We start from the raw sequence: 19,314 nt of genomic DNA on the forward strand, positions 1-19,314 counted from the left end.
CCAGCTACTTGGGAGGCTGAGGCAGGAGACTCGCTTGAGCCCAGGAGTTGGAGGTTGCTGTGAGCTGTGATGCCATGGCACTCTACCCAGGGGGATAGTTTGAGGCTCCGTCTCAGAAAAAAAAAAAAGAAAACCAATGAGTTTATATTATTGTTTTAAATCACATAAAGCCGTGAATAATATGAGTAAAAATATGATAGATTTTGGATCTCTAATCCAAAAAAGATCTAAAGATTATTATGTTTTCCTTTACTTTTAATTATTTAACAATTACTTTTTTGGAAGAACTAATTTTTCACTTTAATAGACTGTTAAGGCGGAAGTAGTGGTTACTACCATATAAAGAATTTTAAAGAAGTTTGAGCACTAGAGAACAAAATCTTGTAGCATTTGTAATATTTTTATTTCTAATTATCAGAAAAATAGCTCAAAGTTTTAATAATGCCTCTGAATAGTCTTTATGTAACTTTCTAATATGCTGTCAGTCTAATATTTAGATTGTTTAGAAGTAACCAAAAAGGGACTACTAAGAACTAAAACTTTCATTGTACAACTGACAGATTGATAGCACAAGAAAATTATCAGAGGGCAGCGCCTGTGGCTCAGTGAGGATGGCACCAGCCCCATATACCATAGGTGGCGGGTTCAAACCCAGCCCCGTCATAACTGCAACAAGAAAAATAGCAGGGCGTTGTGGTGGGCGCCTATTGTCCCAGCTACTCGGGAGGCCTGAGGCAGGAGAATCACCTAAGCCCAGGAATTGGAGGTTGCTGTGAGCTGTGTGACACCATGGCATTCTACCAAGGGCCATGAAGTGAGACTGTCTCTACAAAAAAAAAAAAGTAAATATTATTTCATGTTTACTAACTCATCGTAATTTATGATAACTTTTTTACTTAATTATGATTAGCTCCTGGATGGTCAGAGATAGAATGGGTTTTATGATTCTACATTTGTACCATCTCTGCCACTTACTCATGTTTTTAGAAAAAGCAGATCCTCTAAGACCCACACTCATTGGTTTAGGATAAGGACCAATTGCTAAGTAACTTTCTGCCACTACAGAGCAGACAGATATTATGACGAATCTTACACTCTCAGTACACCACAATTATATTTAAAGTTGTATTTAAACATTTCTTGTATCACAAAGAGGAGAGGGCCTTCATACAGTCATACTCAGACCAGAGAGGAGCTACACTAAGACCATCCCTCAGAGTTGCCTGTCATTGAGTTCTCTCTTGGATAAGAAACCACTGCAAATTTTAATACAGGGATGGGTGAAATCCATCCTGCTGCGTGTTTTGTAAATGAAGTTTTTTTGGAACACAGCCATGAACATGCTTTTGTATTACCTGTGTTGGCTGCTTTCAAATTGCAATCGCAGTTGAACTAAGTAGTTGAGATAGAGACCAGATGATCCAAAAGCCTATTCAAATATTTACTATCTGGCTCCTTAAGAAAAAAATTTGCCAACTTTTGATTAGTGTCTTCAAACAATAACCATTTTAATACTAATGACTCCATGGGTTAGGAAATGGAGAGATGGGAATGTTTAAGCTGGATGGTTCTGCTAGCCTGAGGTCCCTTTTGTGACTATGGTTATATAGAGACTTTACTGGGGCTGGAAATCCAAGGTAGCTCATTTACTTTTCTAGCCAGGTGTATCTGTCTCTCTCCCTCTCCCTCCACATCATCTCTCCTGCCACATTATCTCTCCAGCAAGGTAGCCAGACTTCTTTACGAAGTTGTTCAGGATGCCAGGATGATGAAAGCATCTAGTCTTTGAACAAGGCACACCATCACTTCTGTCACATTCTGTTGATCAAAACAAGTCGCAAGATCAGCACAGATTCAAGGGAAAGGAAAATACAGTACATCTCTTAATGGCAAGAGTGGCAAACAATTTGTGGTCATTTTTATTTTCATTCCTATCTTTAAATGGTTGGAGGATGTATTGATGCCAGGGCAGGTAACTGACCATCATGGACTTGGACTCTGGGTAAATGGTGTGAGACTTGGAGCTAACTACTGATGCTTTTCTCCTCTTCAAAGTCAGCCTTTCCTCTTTTTCTTTCTTTCCTTCTTTTTTTTTTTTCCAAAGAGACAAAGTCTCACTCCCTCATCCAGGCTGGAGTGGTACAGTGGTGTGATTGTGGCTCACTTGCAGCTGCCAACGCCTGGGCTCAAGTGATCCTCTTGCCTCTGTCTCTCAAACTAGGACTATATGCATGTGCCAGTAAGCCTGGCTAATTTTTTAAAATGTTTTGGTGGAGATGGGATCTCACTATGCTACCAAGGCTGGTCTTGAGCCCCTGGACTCAAGTGATCTTCCTACCTTAGCCTCTCAAAGTGCTGGGATTATAGGCATCAGCCACGGTGTCCAACCAGCCTTTCCTCTTCTGTACAGATCAAATCTGTAGGCACAGTCAGCAGTGATAGTCTTTCCTCGCCTCTCCTCTCCATAACATGATCATCTCTACCCTTTGCTTCTCACAGATGTGAAGTGTTTTTCTCACAGAATAGATTGGGGACTTCTGTCTGACTGATAGAGTGGGAATCTGGGAGGTCAGGGTAGCAGTTTTGTTAGCGACTGATTGGGTGGTCTTGGATGGGACAGTTTATTTCTCTGGGTGTCTTCTTGCCTGGAAAATAAGAGTAATAGTACCTGTTCTTCCTTAAAAGATTGAGGAAGTTACATGAAATCATTTAACAAAAGACCCAGAAAAGTGCCCAAATTGTAATCCATACTGGTTGCTTTGCTTGCCAAAGGCATTGAATTTGTGTTCTCCATTTTCTTATATTCCCTTCTCAGTAGAAATACAGTGCCAGAGAATGGCAAATTGATGATTTCAGGGGAAGTTTTATCAAAGCTTAAAGACCTAGATAGATTCAATTCTATTTTGACAGGAAAAATACAAAGCTCAATGAAAGTTGTATGGTTTTTCTTAAACAGATGCTATAAATACCTAGTTTTTTAAAATTCAAAGCTTTTAAAGGTGTATTCAGTTAAAAGGAAATCTCTTCCCCATTCTACTTTTTCAGTTTTCTTCTGTGGACATCAACCAGCATGAATGTTTTGTTTATTTTCTTAGAGATAGCCTTTGGATTTATAAATAGACATTATTTTACATTGTTCTTGCTTTTTTGTTTCCTTTTTTTTTTTTTTTAAATAAACAGTGTTTCTTTTGTTGCTTTAATATCAATATATCCAGGGCTGGCTGGCTTTTATTGTCCCATAGTATTCTGTTGTCTGGAAATTCTTGTTTCCCTCCTTAAATTAGCTTTATTGAGGTATAATTACATATAAAACAATACAACTCATCATATTTTGATATATAATTTGACTTTTGGCAAGGGTGTACAGGTTGTGTAACCACTACAATATGGTATAGAACTATTTTTCTGGATTTTTTATTTGATTCTTACTTTAATCTATGTTATTTCCTTTTATTCTGCTGTCTTTGCATTTAGTTTGCTTTACTTTTTCTGGTTTCTTAAGAGAGAGGCTTAGATTATTAATTTGAAACCTTTTTTCTTTTCTAATGTAAACGTTTCACATTATAGGTTTTTCTGCTTTAGCTACATCCCAGAGATTTGCTAGGAAGGCAGTGCCAGAGTGCAACCCCAGGCCCCTCGTCTGCTCTCCAAGGCTGCAGTCCCTGCTGCCTGCTGCATGGCTTTACACATCTCTTCTGGTTTTCTGATTGTTTAGACAAGGCAGAAGAGGAAACCCAATCCTTGTTATTTTCTTTTGGCTAGAAATGGAAGACTTTTTTTTAAGGCTAGAAGGACATTTACTTTCTAAGTAATAATTAGAGGAACATATGGGTAGTTGCAAAATTTCCTAATTGTGGCCACATATCCATAGGATCAAGTTTTTCAAGTGTAATACTCTGAAAAAGGGTTATAAGACTGGAGAAAGACCAAAATTTAAGCTCTAATTTTACCACTTTTTAGCTATGTTCAAGTTAAGTATCTTTTTTAAAAATAATATTGAAAAATTTATGAGGTTTTCAAACAGACACAACACAGAACAGTATAATTTACCCTTCATGCTCATCTCTCTGACTTGAGTCATCAAGATATCGACCCATAAGCTTTGTCATCTCTCTTCACTGTTGTCTCACTTTCCTCACCTGTAAAATAAGAGATGAGAGTACCTTACCTCATAGCTCTTATGAGTGTTAAATGAGTTAGTTCAGGTGAAATATGTAAAACTGTGCCTGTCAGGTGTGAATGCTCTAGTAAAATGCCTGATTATAACTTCTCACATAGGAGCTGTAAATATGTTGACTGAGAATTTGGAATGGTGAATCGTATTTCTGATTGTTATGAAAGATTTTATGCATAAATATTTTTACATTTTTCAGTTTTAATTTCTGATGATAGTATTTGAAGGTATAGCCCATATGATAAAAATTTCATTGGGCTTCTCAATTTTTAAGAGGATAAAGAGCTTGAGACCTGATATAAGTCCCAGTGATTTATGTTTTGGTCAAAATGATATCTCAGAATTCCTTTATCTTTTTCTTAGTCCTTAAATGTATCTGTTTCCTAAGTTTGCCACTCCCACATGTGGTAATATGTCATGAGTCACAGGATCCATTTCACTGAGATGTTTTATTTAATTTTTTTTCCTGAGTTCTGATTTATCTTTGCTTTAAATTTCTGATTTTTTTTTTTTTTTTTTTTTTTGAGACAGAGTGTACAGTGCTCTGATTTCATAGTTCACAGCAACCTCAAATTCCTGGGCTCAAGCAGTCCTCCTGCCTCTCAGCCTTCTTAGTAGCTGGAACTATAGGCACCCTCCACAACGTCCAGCTAGTTTTTCTGTTTTTAGTAGAGATGGGATCTTGTGCTTGCTCAAGCTGGTCTTGAACTCCTGAGCTCAAGCAATTTACCTGCCTCAGCCTCCCAAAGTGCTGGGGTTACAGGCGGGAGCCACCATGCCTAGCCTAAATTTCTGATTTTTAACATTTTTGCCCTAAATTACCAAAGGCCCAAGTCCCCAATTATGTCAAACCTAGTTCATTCTTAGAATTCTTGTTTTTAGAATAAAGAAGTAACTTTTGCAATTTTTTGCAGTTCACCTAATGTTGCCAAAAAATTTCATGTTGGACATTTGCGTTCTACCATTATAGGTAAGTGTTTAATTTTACAGAAAATATTAGCATGCCTTTGGGGAAGCATTTGTTAGTAAAGTTTAATGGCTTTGATGCTTAAATAACAAAAAGACAAAAAACACCACAAAGTTTAAATGGTATGAGCCTAATGCTAATTAAATAGTAGGTGAAATGGTAAATATTTGTTTAGAAATGGAAAAATGAAATTCATTTCAAAACTGAAAGATTAACTCAGAAATCAGTTTTAATTAGTATATATTATCGTTTTGTTTTTTTTTTTTTGAGATAGAGTCTCACCATGTCACCCTTAGTAGAGTGTCCTGGCGTCACAGCAACCTTTAACTCTTGGGCTTAAGTGATTCTCTTGTCTTAGCCTCCCAAATAGCTGGGACTACAGGCGCCCACCACAATGCACGGCTATTTCTTTTTGTTATAGTTGTCATTGTTGTTTTGCAGGCCCAGACTGGGTTCAAACCTGCCAGCTCCGGTGTATGTGGCTGGCACCCTGGCTGCTGAGCTATAGGCGCTGAGCCTATGTTATGATTTTAACTTTCTGTAATAGCTAATATTATAATAGGGCATATGGAGGGTGAACTTTAGTGATTGAAAGGAGGTAGAGTAGAAAAAGAAAAATACAACAGTGTAGCTTAGGTTTTTAAGGCCCAGACAAATTATATACTTGTAGTTACTAGGGTTTCTTAATTTTCTGTCCTTGGAATTAACTATAGTAGTAGTTATCCTATCTAACATGTGTTCTCAACTCCTATTAATAAAGGTGATGAAAGTTAAGATTCTTTGGAAGAACTAACTTCCTTAAAAGTAATTCTTTTTCTCCCTTTTCATAAAATAGATGAAAACCCAGGAATAAATGTTTTAGTAAAAACTATTTGAGTTGTTAAGCTCTGCAAAAAGAATTTTCTGTGCTGTACTGTGATGATAGAGAACCACATGGTTCTTAAGCTGGAATGGATAATGAGAAACCATATATTTTATTAATTACTAGGAAATTTTATAGCAAATCTTAAAGAAGCTTTAGGACATGAAGTAACAAGAATAAATTACCTTGGAGATTGGGGCATGCAATTTGGTAAGTATGTTTGAGATTTTATTTTTCATTTAATTGTAAAGTTTAATTTTTTAATATGTCACCTGATCATCTGGACAGAATATGGGCAGAATCCTATTGAATAAAGTAGTGCACCCTACCTATTACTTTTTTCTTAATGGCCATTAAGAAACAAAAGGAGATACTTTGGCTTCCCCTTTAACTGTATGGGGGGTGGTCCAAATAGGGAAGAGAGGAGTGATGGCCCCAGTTGTGTGCCATAAATTATCTCTCATGTCATGAGTTTACTCAGAACTATTCCTAACTCATATAAACCAATAATCAAGGTGTGGAAAGGCAACATAAATGAAATTGTTACAGTAGTGAAGGACTGGTAGCATGTGAAATGCAGACTTTTAAAACATTTCTGGTGACTATAATGTGTATTTCAAGATGTAGCCCTAGTGTCACCTCTCTAAAGCATTCTCTCACACACAGACACACACTCCCTTGCCCACTTTGTCACATCACGCAGTTCCTGTACCCAGCTGTGCTCAAATAGACTTCTAAATAGACTTCTGTATTATTGTATCCTCCTTTGCTGCTGCTTTCCTCTGCTAGGTGATATGTTTCTTGAAGGTGTGGACTGTGTCTTGATTACTTTTATATCTATCATGCTTGGCACGTACAAGGCATTCATAATTATGAATCAGTCTGTCCTGGGAAATGTTTTACAATACTAATTCAAAGGCAAGTCTAGGTAATATTATAAATCTTCTATCAAGTATGCAATATGCATTACCAATTCTCAAGTTTATTGATACTATTATGTGCCATATCCAGTGAAATGAAATTATAGTTTCTAAAAGAAAAGCCCATTTGTTGAAGGATTTCTTTCCATAGAAGATTTATCATGACTTTCTCTTATGAGTATTGTCCTTCTAGTTAATAAAAATCTTTTTGAGAACCTAAGAAGAGAATATTTTGACCCTGCAATCAGTATCTTTACTATTCACTGTGGAGGAATCAGAACACCTGCTCTGCATTTTAAAAATTCACCTGCAGTTCACAGCAAGTCGTAGTCAAAGGTTTTGGCCCTAGGGTCACCAGACTTAATAGATAGCAGCTGTTTTTTATTACTAGTTTGACCAATTTAGACATTTCATAGATATTAGCAAATACATGGTTATGGTATTTATTAAATTTTTAGCTACAGATTTTTATTACAGTGTTTTTTCTCTGAATAATCTAACTATGGTTAATGATCTGCTGACATTTCCATCATAATTCCAATTTTGCTGTTTCAGCTATCCCTGTTTGAAAGTTGGCAAACTGTTCCTAAGCACAGAATTAGTTTTTGAGAATGTATTAGAGTCAATGTTAAATGGAATTGGCCTTTTCCTATTTTTATTTTATGGAACACTGTGGGCATCTTTCCACACTCTGTTTCTAAGATCCTGATTCATAATCACATTTGTTCTTGCTTTGAAAGTGAATAGAGCTTTACTTAGTCTTCTTATTCCTAAGTTTGAAAGTATTATATATCCTTGTGGTCAGTAGCATTCCACTTTCTGCTAAGCCTTATGTAGAAAAATGAACATCAGCAAGGCCCTTTAGATCTGAGGTTTGGTAATTGATGATTGTAGAAACAAATTGGTTTTTAAAATAAGAAAGCTAGTTCTTATTGCTTTGGGCCCAGGCTGCATATAACCTTTCAACCTAAAATATAGGCATCTTTTAGCAAAATTTTTTAATAAGTATATTTACAGTCCATACTAAGATTTTTTTTTTTTTTTTTGAGACAGAGTCTCAAGCTGTCACCCTGGGTAGAGTGCTGTTGCATCACAGCTCACAGCAACCTCCAACTCCTGGGCTCAAGCGAGTCTCCTGCCTCGGCCTCCCAAGTAGCTGGGACTACAAGCACCCGCCACAACGCCTGGCTATTTTTTTTGGTTGCAGCTGTCATTGTTGTTTGGTGGGCTGGGCTGGACTCGAACCCATCACCTTAGGTGTATGTGGCTGGCACCTTAACCACTTGAGCCACAGGCACCAAGCCCATACTAAGAATTTTTATTTCTAGTTTACAAACTTCAATTAGTATAATATAGTAGAATCTCTGTAATTCACCACTCAAGGGACTGTAACAAATTGGTCAATGTAAGATGGTCAACATAAAGAACTAGGCCCAGTGTACTGCTCTGTACACGTGGTACATGTTCATCTATAAAAATTAGGTCAATTTGAGGTGGTCACTGTAGGGAAGTGGTAGCTATGGAAGTTCTAGTTTTTAAAAGAAAAATTAACACTACCCCTGAATTTTGAACATATCATCCAAAACTGAAAAAATACACATGACCAAGTTAAAGAATTCTGTTACTTGGTTAACTTTTATAGGAGAACAGAACTATTTTTAGGCTCAGCTCCCCTAGCTCAAGCAGCTAAGGCGCCAGCCACATATACCAGAGCTGTCGGGTTCAAACCCAGCCCAGGTTGCCAAACAACAATGACAACTACAACCCCCCAAAAAATAGCTGGGCACTGTGGCAGGTGCCTGTAGTCCCAGCTACTTGGGAGGCTGAGGCAAGAGAATCACTTAAGCCCAGGAGTTGGAGGTTGCTGTGAGCTGTTATGCCACAGCACTCTATCCAAGGTGGCAGCTTGAGGCTCTGTCTCAAAAAAAACCTATTTTTATAACACCACACTCATTTTTGCCTTTGTTTTATTTTAACACCTACAAGTTTAAAATCACTTCCAATCAGTTTGGTTGCACATATTTTGAATATCTAGTGCCTAGCATAATGATGTCCTTTTAGAGTTGCTTAATAAATATTTATTAATGTCAGGGACACAAATTTTAATAAAGTCTGTTAATATGCAGACATTGTTAGTACAGAGATAAATTAGTCCTACACTCTGCCTTTGATGAGCCCATAACCTATTGGATTCTGTGAACTTAATTTCAGTGATCTATACAATATATTGAACTTGATTCAACATGATATGATTCAGTATATTGCATTTGACTTGTGTCAGTTCATGTGGTAACAGAAGGTGAAAGTGTATTTTGCAGTAGTTCTTAGGATACATAATTATGAGAGGTTGATCTTTTTATAGAACTATATCTGTTCCCTGCCATACCTGTTATTTTTCTGTTCTGTTTTATAACTTTTCATTTACGGGTTATTACATTAGGTCTTCTGGGAACTGGCTTCCAACTGTTTGGCTATGAAGAAAAACTCCAGTCCAATCCTCTCCAGCATCTCTTTGAAGTAAGTTCGCAAGAGACAATATTATAAAACACTTTGTTTTTTCAGAGGACTATGCAGTCTGGAGACTCATTTTTTGCCCCAAAGGTTTAAAAACATGTTCCTTAAAACAGGAACCCAAAATTTAAGTGAAAATGTTGCTTTTAGTTTGGTGTTCTTTTCATTTCCCTTTTTTTGCGACTATTTTAGTTGACATGGGACGTTATTTCTGTAGGTATGAAAACTTAGAATAAACATATGGGGTAACAGATTCAACCCAGAGAGAAATTTCTGTTTTCTGTCAGAATATGTACAAAAGCATTTTTCATGGGAATAATTATAAAGCATTCAAAGTTGAAAAATATGAGTATATACTTTTTTACTCTTACTCTTGTGTGGAGGAAGGCACATGTATTTCTCCCTGAATTTGTCTGTGCTTTTCTCATATCTTTCAGTTCATTTTCTGGCTTTTACCCAGTGTGAACACCTGTTTTATTTAATTTCTTTCTTTGAACATATTGCTTCTTTAGCTTCAGTCCTTCCTGAAGTTCATTAATAAAGTAATCTCCAGGGATGTATTTCCTTTTCATTGTACCATTTATCGCTGCTTTTCTGAGCCTCACACAGAAGACTCAGGTGTGACGTCAGTCATGTTGGTGATGACATAGCAGGGGCTCAGACTGGAGAGGCTCTGCCTGTGTATGAGGATGAGCACTTGCCCGAGTAATGCCTTATACTTCTCCAGCTGAAGCCACAGCGCACTTCGTCACTTTCCTTTCTGTTCCATAATTTTTTACCTGCAGCTGGCATTGCAGTTAAATTAAATAATGACACATTCTAGTCCTAAGTCCATGCCTGTACTGCTCTTTAAATGCCTATGTTTTGATTTATTACATTAACTAAAATATTTCTTCTCTCTTTTCCATTAAGAGTTTTATTGATAGGTAAGAATTTAAAAATTAATAACTCTTTAGGCTTATCTATAAATAAAGCATGCCCCTTTAATGCCTAGAATTTTTACTGGTTTTTTTTTTTAATACATTGAATAATATTTTTTACCACAACTTTATCAAACTTTTATCACATCTTATGCCCACAGAGACACCCCATGGTGCAGAATGTATAGATACCTACTTGAGACCCTGTTTCATTGCTTTAGAATACAGCTTTGACATACAAGTGCTAGTCCTCTCTTCTTTCTCCTACCCCACTGTCGCAAACCAGCGCGGCAAAGGGGAACGAACCAAAGTGCAATTGGTGGGGAATGAGGAAAATACAGCACAAGAGAAGACACAGAAACAGCATGGTGTTAGGTCCGAAAATTATTCTCGCAAACAGCCCCAACAGACAAATCCGAGACACACTCTGATGTAAAAGGCATGAGGTGAGGTTTCATTCAAACCCGGGCCTGGACTCTCCTAGTGTACACACCAAGGAAGAGCCCCGAATCCTGGGTGGAGCAAGTTTTTATGAGGTACAGAAAGCAAGAGGGGTAGGGTCCAGTACGAGTACACTTTTCATTGGTGGTTGGTGATTTCATTAGTAAAGGAGGAAGTAAAGGAGAATTTGCTTTGGTAGCTGATGATTTCACTAGTAAAGGTGAATTTGGATTGGTACGGGTGAGGGGTGGGGGGTCCCTTAACCGGGGGCTAGAGTTGGTGCAGCCTGATTGCCTGTATTTCACGGTAATGGAAACTTATTGTTTATTATAGCAGCTGTTTGCCTAAGGTAACTCAGTTTATGGCTCAGGGGCTCTGCAGCCTGGGGTGGGGGAGAGGCAGCAGGGAGTGGACCTGCAGGTTTCCCTGGCAGAGGTTGGGGTGCAGGGGCTATGAATGGAACTTATGCGGTAAACAGCCAGGAATGGGGCTTGTGCTGTAAACAACAAAATGGAGCTAGTTTGGCTCTCACAATGGGACCAGGAGGACTGACTGAGCTGATGGCTACAGGCAGCCCCAAAGCACAAAATTAGCTTTATTTTATACTATCTGTACAGGGTTTTCCAGGGCGAAGTATCAGACAAAATGAGGAAATAGCACAAACAAAAGAGAAAGTTTTGATCTTACAGAACAATATGAAAATGTAAATTACTTTAACAAAGACAAACCATCTTATTAATGGTTTCTGCTCAACTTCATTAACATATAACAAGAAGTAAGAAGGGCAAGATCCCAAGAATCTCAGCATAGTTGACAAAGCAAAGGAAGAAATGTGACTTAGTGGTTACTGCTTAACTTTGTTAGCATATGATAAGAAAGAAGGGAGAGATCTCAAGGATCTCTGCATAGATAACTATAGAAAGAAAGGGCCATGTGACTTCTGGCAGGAGGAGCATGAAGAAAGGAAAATGGCTGTTTCGGAAAGGAGGAGAAGCAGTGGGGGGTTTATTCTCTGAATGTTCCCCAGGCTGTGAGGGCTCTGCCGCCTCACAGCCCTCTCTCTACACCCCACGTCAAACATTTTTTATTTAATCCCACAAATAGTAAACCTTTGTTTTGTATAATATTATAAATATTTTCATAACATTTTCAAACTTAATAGAAACTTCAGCATATGTGTTTTTTTAAAGCATACGTCTTCTTTTATATTGTTAAATATGTCTGCCTTTTGACACTCAAAAATAGTGGAAGATCAGTTCCCATGTTGGGGTTGCCTCATTGATGGGTATGCCTAAGGAAGAGACAAGGACAAAGGGGTACTTCTCCTGTGACAACTAAAAAGTCAAGGAATAATAATGTTGCTTTCATCAGCATTTTTGCCTAGCAGCTTCACAGGGGAGCTGCATTTATAGAGAAAAGAAGGCAAGTCAGATACAGCCACCTCACTGCTTGTGGTAGAGTAGAAGCCCAGTAAAGCACTCACCTGCTTTCTTCCTCTTCTAGGACACAGAACACAGGAACCTAAAATAGTAGCCTCCAGGTTATTTATTATACATGTATCTTTGTGCTAATTTTTGCAGATCCAATTTTTATTTTAAAATTACATTTGTCACTGTGGATTACTTCCAATAATCCTTAGTATAAAAGGAATTTTTTTTCCTTTTAAAGGAAATGTTAATGACATTATTTTGTTACTAAAAGAAAATCTGAAGTCAAACAGCTGAGTTTATTTACTAATTGAAAGGTGCCCTTGCATGCCCTGCAGTGTCACAGATAACAGGAATAAACTCATCATCACTCTGGTACCCAGATTAGGTGACCAGGAAGTTAGGGATAGTGATTCTATGCTTGATGTTTGGTGTATTGATAAATATTGTCTGAAAGGGTGGCACTCGACCGGCAGAGATTTCACAGACCACTAAAGCTTGTAAGAAAGGTCTTTATTGGCGAGGGAGGGATGCTGCAGAGCAGCGCCAAGGAGGAGGGAGGAGAGTGAGAAGAGGAGGAGAGGAGAGAGAGATCAAAAGAAAAGCACACCCTTAGTTATTGTTTTATAAACCTCAGAAGTAACAATAACTAAGAAAATGACATGAAGGCTATGTTAACCAGTTTGATAGAAGTATTTCGGATTGTGTGTGCAAACCCCACACTGTACCCCAGAAGTACATTAATGTACATAGTTACCCTTCAATAAAAAAAAGAAAAGAAAAGCACACCCTTATATAGGTTTAGTTAGGGGAAGTCTTAGAATAGTGATGGGATGGTAGAATAGCCAATAAGGAGTTACTGCTCTGGCCTGAAGAGCCGTTAGTGGCAGGCCATAAGTTTGAAATTTTCAGTGGGTAATCAGGATAGGGACATGAGGTAAGTTTTACGATTGAGAGATAAGGAGCTATTTAGTGGGCAACTCCCTGTTGAAAGGAGCTGTAACTTTAAGAGTGAGACAACAAGTCGTGGTCTGTTTCAAAGCAGTAAGAGGCTTTCTGGGGAAGGGGCTTTTCTAAGGGGCAATTAACTAACATTGTCGGTGAAAGGGAGGCACTCCACCAGCAGAGATTTCACAGACCACCAAGGCTTGTACAAAAGGTTTTTATTGGTGGAGGAGGGAGACTGCAGAACAGCACCAAGGAAAAAAGAAAAAAAAGGAATAAAAGAAAGAGTGTTCTTAGATAGGTTCATTAAGGAACAGTTTAGAATGATGATGGAATGGTAGAATAGCCAATGAAGAGCTATTAGGGGCAGGTCACAAGTTTTAACTTTAGTGGGTAATGAAGTAAATTTTGCAACTAGGAGATGGGCTTTCTGGGGGAGGGGCTTTTCTGGGGCAGTTACCTAACAGTCAGCACTGGCTTATGGAAAACTTTAAGACAATCTCCAATTATCCTTTCTTATTTAGAAAAAAAATCTGTTCTCAAAGCTTTGGTCGAGCACCTGTTTTTTCCTCCTTGTCAAATTGTAGTTATCTGTGAGCTCTTGGAGAGCAAGGAGCATGCCTTCCTGATCTTTAATCCCTGACCCTGAATATTGTACACCTGGCAGTAAATGTTTGAATGAATTTGATCTTGTAGTTCTCCTTTGTCACTGTCTCTAATTATATTCAAGCTCTTACTAGTTCAGGGAAGTACTAACTATTATACCAATTACTGTTTGTCAGAATCTAACTTACCTTATTAATCCAAATTTACTAATGAAGAAGCAAGGGCCAGACCAGGATTCCAGTACAAGTGATCTAGCTCCCAAGAGTGCTCCACGTGCTGCCCCGACTTCCTTCCCACACACTGCAAAATGCCTCTGTGAGCCATTCATTGCCCTTGGCTATGGTTATAATACATGTGCAGCATTTTCCTTTCTTTCTTCCTTTAGTTACTAGCCACAGACAATTGACCGTTCAAGTTTTGGTAGTTTCAACATTCTGTATATTTGTTTTTGTAAGGGCCAGACCAGCGCCATTTTGTTGTCTACTACATAAGCTCTGTTCTTAGCCCCTCCACCTCCCTCCACCCCAACCACCAGGTAAACCCGCAGGGCCACTCCCTGCTGCCTTCCCCACCCCTGGTTGCACAGCCATTGAGCCGTTGATTAAGTCATCTTAGGCAGACAACTGCTATAATAGGCAATGAGTATCAGTTTCCTTGAATAGCTCCCATAATAGGCAATAGATTTCTACTTCCTTGAAATTCAGGTATCCCCCTTCAACTACCCAATCAGGCGGCACCACCTCAGGCCCCTGGTTAGGAAATCCACCACCCTTCTACCTGTACCAATCCAAATCCTCCTTTTGAAATCATCAACCACCAATCAGGAGTGTACCCGGACCCTGACCCTACCCTTTTTGCCTTCTATACTCCATAAAAACCTTGCACACCCCAGGTTCGGGGCTTGTCCTCGGCTTGCATGCCAGGAGAGTCCAGGCCCGGGCTTGAATAAAGCTCACCTCGTGCTTTTTACATCGGAATGTGTCTCGGACTGTCTGTTGGGGCCACTTGGGGAAATTTTGGGCACAACATTTTGAGTTGGGCTTAGGCCACCCAATAACAGATTTTGTAGTCTACCTCCCTCTAAACTAAGGTAACCAGATTTTAACCTTGGTAAAGTGGGACACCACTGGGGCAGGGAGGTTCTTAATTAAAAATTTGGTCTATATGGAGCAACAAAAATTTTCATAGAACGCAAAAATAGTGTTGTAATATATTTTTTTAATTTCAACATAAGTACAATTTATAAATATAATACATTAAAAAATTATGTATAGTATTATTTTATTCTTTGACATATTTATCATTTGAGTAAAATTTTTTTAGTAGATTGCTGTTGTTGTTTACAAGGTCATGAAATTTTTCACAAGAATTTGTTAAATTATATTTCACACATAAAATGGCTTTCAAAGTCTCAACACTTAATTGTGATTTTTCTGATGTCCACACTTTATTTACTGTAGAAAAAAACGCATTCAGTCACAGCATTAGTTCCTGGTGAGGACAGTGCATATCCCACAATTTTTAGTGCATTACTGTATGGAACATGGTCTGTTTCAAAATGATGAAATATTTCTAACCATTTGTTCTCTATTGTGATTTTTGCTGATGCCCAAGATTTAACCTTTTCTTATCAATATTTTTTTTAATAATAATACCTTGTAAGTCATAAGTGTCATTTTCAAGGCCTGTGCTAGACTTTTTGCCGCCACTATAAAATATAAATAATACAAGTACTGTCTGCTAAATTAATGAGATACATAAATAACTTACCTAAATTATCTGAATAGCTGATTTGTTGAAATCACTTGTTTAACTAGCACTAGCACGCTGTACAATGTGTATCATCTGAGAGACAGTTACAAAATGTTTTTGTGGTTGCCAATGCCAAAAAATGCCATTGTTCATTAAGTCCAAACAATGGTGGTTGAATTCTAACAACTGATCAACAATGCAAACTTTGATGAGCACTTCTTGATAATCAGTTCTCAACAGTTATTTGTTATTATTAAAGTTTAACATTATAAAATTAACAAAAATAATATAAAACTCATATCCTGGTGAAATAGCCACATGGCAGCCAAAAAAACATATATTCCCTTCCCATTCTCCCACCGTTCCCTAGCTTGTCATGTATTCTTCCCAAAAATTGGGACTTTTTAAAAATTCCACGGGACCCAGGACAAATTGTTAAAAATTGTGACTGTCCTGCCAAAAGCGGGACATCTGGTCACCTTACAAAACCACACTGTGATAAGTATGCCCCAGCTTTCATCTCTCAGCTAGCTTAGAAATGGTGTTGTATGATCGCCTCAGTATTTGTGATGAGAATATTTAACACACACACTCCTTTCTTTCCTGTGTTTCCACTTTGGTGCGAATACTTTGCTACTAGTTTTTCTTTGTGCCTGTTGTCATTCTTCTCCCATGGCATCTGGCTGGTGTACATGGTCTTAAGAATTTTGTTGATTGACATTTGAGACCTTTTTATTTGTTTTATTTGATTGTTCTGTTTTTTCTATTGATTTTTCTATTTTTTTTTTATTTCAGTGGCATTGATAGGTAGGTTTTCTTTCCTCATCCTCTCCCCACCCTTTCCCCTTCTGAGTGTCCAGTCTTCATTCTACCATCCTGTATATCCCTATTTACCTCCCACTTATTAACAAGCACATAATGCATTTCTTTTACTGTCCCTGCATTACTGCACTTAGGATAATGGCCTCCACTTCCATCCAAGTTGCTACAATAGACACTATGTCATCTTTTTATGGCTGAGTAGTGTTCCATGGCTTATATACACTACGTTTTCTTTACTTACTCCTCAGCTGATGGGTGCTCAGATTGAGTCCCTGTTTTCACAATTGTGAATTGTGCTATGATAAACATATGAGTGCAAGTGTCTTTTTGATATAATGATTTATTTTTCTCTGGATTGATACCCTATCTATAGTGGATGGCTAGATTGAATGATAGATCTACTTTTAGTTCTTTGAGAAGGTTCCAAACTGTTTTCCATAGAGGTTGAACTAACTTACATTCCCACCAGCAGTGTGTAAGTGTTCCCCTTTCACCCACATCTATACCAACATCTATTATTTGACTTTCTAATAATAGCAAATTATTAATTTGAATTTCCCTAATGTAATTTTGAGCATTTTATCATATGTTTCTTGGCCATTTGCATATCATCTGTTGAAAAGTGTCCATGCTGGGTACAGTGGCTCACGCTTATACAATCCCAGCATTCTGGGAGACCAAGACAGATGCTCGAGTTCGGGAGTTCAAGACCAGCCTGAGCAAGAATGAGACCTCCGTCTCTACAAAAAATAGGAAAACTAGCCAGTTGTTGTGGTGAACACCTGTAAGCCCAGCTACTCGGGAGGCTGAGGCAAGAGGACTGCTTGAGCCCAGAATTTGAGGTTGCTGTGAGCTATGATGCCACAGCACTCTACCTAGGGCAACAAAGTGAGACCCTGTTTTAAAAAAAATAGTCCATTTAATTTGCTCACTTTTTAATGGGATTATTTGGGGGGTTTTCTTGCTGATTGGAATTCCTAGTAGAATCTGGATATTAGTCCTATGTTGAATGCAGATATTTTCTCCTGTTCTGTAGGTTTTCTGTTTACTCTGTTAATTTCTCTTGGAGTGGTGATGCCTTTTAATTTAATTCTCATTTGTCTCTTTTGTTTTTGCTGCATTTTCTTTTGGGGTCTTAGTCATGAATTCTTTGCCTAAGTCAACATCCAGAAGAATTTTTCCTAGTTTTTTTCTTAAAATTTTTAGGGTTTGAGGTCTTACATGTAAGTCTTTAATCCATCTTGAGTTAATTTTTGTATTCGTAAGAGACAGGGATCCATTTCATCCTTTTCATGTGGCTGTCCAATTCTCCCCTCAGCCTTAGGGCATCCTTTCCCCAGTGTCTATTTTTGTTTGTTTTGTTGAAGATCAGTTGGTTATAGGTATTTGTCATTATTTCTGGGTCTTCTATTCTGTTCCATTGATCTATGTATGTGTCTACTTTTATACCAGTACCATCCTGTTGGGTTTAGAATAATCTGAAGTTGGGTAGTCCAATGCCTCTAGATTTGTTCTTTTTGCTTAGGATTGCTTTGACTTGTTTGAGCTTTTATTTATTTATTTGGTTCTGTATGAATTTTAGGATTGTTTCTTTTATTCTGTGAAAAATGACATTGGTATTTTAATAGGAATTGCATCAAATCTATAGATTGCTTTGAGCCTTGTAGTCCTTTTCACAATATTGATTCTTCCCATCCATGAGCTAGCATGTTTTTCCATTTTGTGTGTCATCTGTGATTTCTTTCATTACTGTTTTATAGTTTTTCATGTAGAGATCTTTCTCCTCAGTTAGTATATTCCTAGGATTCTTTTTCTTTCTTTTTTTGTTTGTAGCTATTATAAATGGGATTGAATTCTTGATTGGGTGAGATGTTAACTCACATATAGGAGTGCTACTGATGAGTAGTGTTATGTTGATTTTGTAACCTGAGACTTTACTGAATTCATTTATTAAATCTAGGGGTCTTTTGGAGAAGTCTTTACTGGGGTTTGCTAGGTATAAGATCACATCATCAGCAAACAGTCATGGTTTGACCTCTTCTTCTATAATTTAGATACCCTTATTTGTTTTTCTTGCCTGTTTACTGTAGCTATAACCCCCAATACTATGTTGAACAGAAGTGGTGGAAGTGGGCATCCTTATCTTGTTTGTTTCTTAGAGGAAATCCTTTCACCTTGTCCCTCTTGAGTATGATGTTAGCTACGGGTTTGTCATATATGGCTTTTATTATTTTGACGTGTGTTCCTTCTATGCCTAGGTTGTTGAGGGTTTTTATCATGAAGGGACAGATGCTGGATTTTATCGAATGCTTTTTCTATTGTAACGATCGTATGGTTTTTGTTTTTACTAATCTTGAAAACTTTTATTGTTCTAATTTGTTAATTTGTTCTGTCACAAAACAGGGAAGTGGTGGTTGTTGTTGTTTTCTTTTGTCCTCCAACAGTGTATTGACAAGCTGTCCTAGTTTAGTATGCTAAGTTTATTTTTATTTTTATTTTTATTATTAAATAACTGTGTACAGTAATGCAATTATGGGGTACAGTGTCCTGGTTTTATAATTTGAAATACTTTCATCAAACTGGTTAACATAGCCTTCACCTCATTGTCTTAGACATTTATATTCTACACTTAGTAGATTTAACATGCTCCCTTGTAAAATGCACCATAGGTGTGGTCCCACCAGTTACCCTCCCTCCACCCATCTACCCCTTCCCCTCCTCTTTCCCCTTCATCTTGGGCCATAGTTGGGTTATAGCTTTCATATGGAAGTATGGGTGTTTATAGATTGGCTTCATGTTAGGGCTGAGTACACTGGATACTTTTTCTTCCATTCTTGAGATACTTTGCTAAGAAGAGTATATTGCAGCTCTATCCATGTAAACATAAGGAAGTAGTTTTATAATAGTTCCCTCCTTCCCCTGAACTGGCTGAGTTAAATAATGATCATATTCTTTTTTTTTTTTTTT

The 19,314-nt window shown here is 37.7% G+C and overlaps 1 protein-coding gene across 6 annotated transcripts in view; it reads left to right on the plus strand.

Moving 5' to 3' along the window:
* The window catches only part of RARS2 (arginyl-tRNA synthetase 2, mitochondrial), a 77,388-nt gene that overhangs the window by 33,305 nt on the left and 24,769 nt on the right, over positions 1–19,314 (plus strand). For 5 of the 6 annotated variants that reach the window (XM_012813800.2, XM_023508984.1, XM_023508985.1 and 2 more), the window contains 3 exons: positions 5,089–5,144; positions 6,130–6,213; positions 9,364–9,440. In XM_012813800.2, the coding sequence (XP_012669254.1) occupies positions 5,089–5,144; positions 6,130–6,213; positions 9,364–9,440 (217 nt within the window). The remainder of the gene's footprint in view (positions 1–5,088; positions 5,145–6,129; positions 6,214–9,363; positions 9,441–19,314) is intronic. The other variant, XM_023508988.1, reaches the window with a different exon arrangement.

Source organism: Otolemur garnettii, unplaced genomic scaffold, assembly GCF_000181295.1.
Source record: "Otolemur garnettii isolate 467f Iridium unplaced genomic scaffold, OtoGar3 scaffold00303, whole genome shotgun sequence".
Lineage (NCBI taxonomy): Eukaryota > Metazoa > Chordata > Mammalia > Primates > Galagidae > Otolemur > Otolemur garnettii.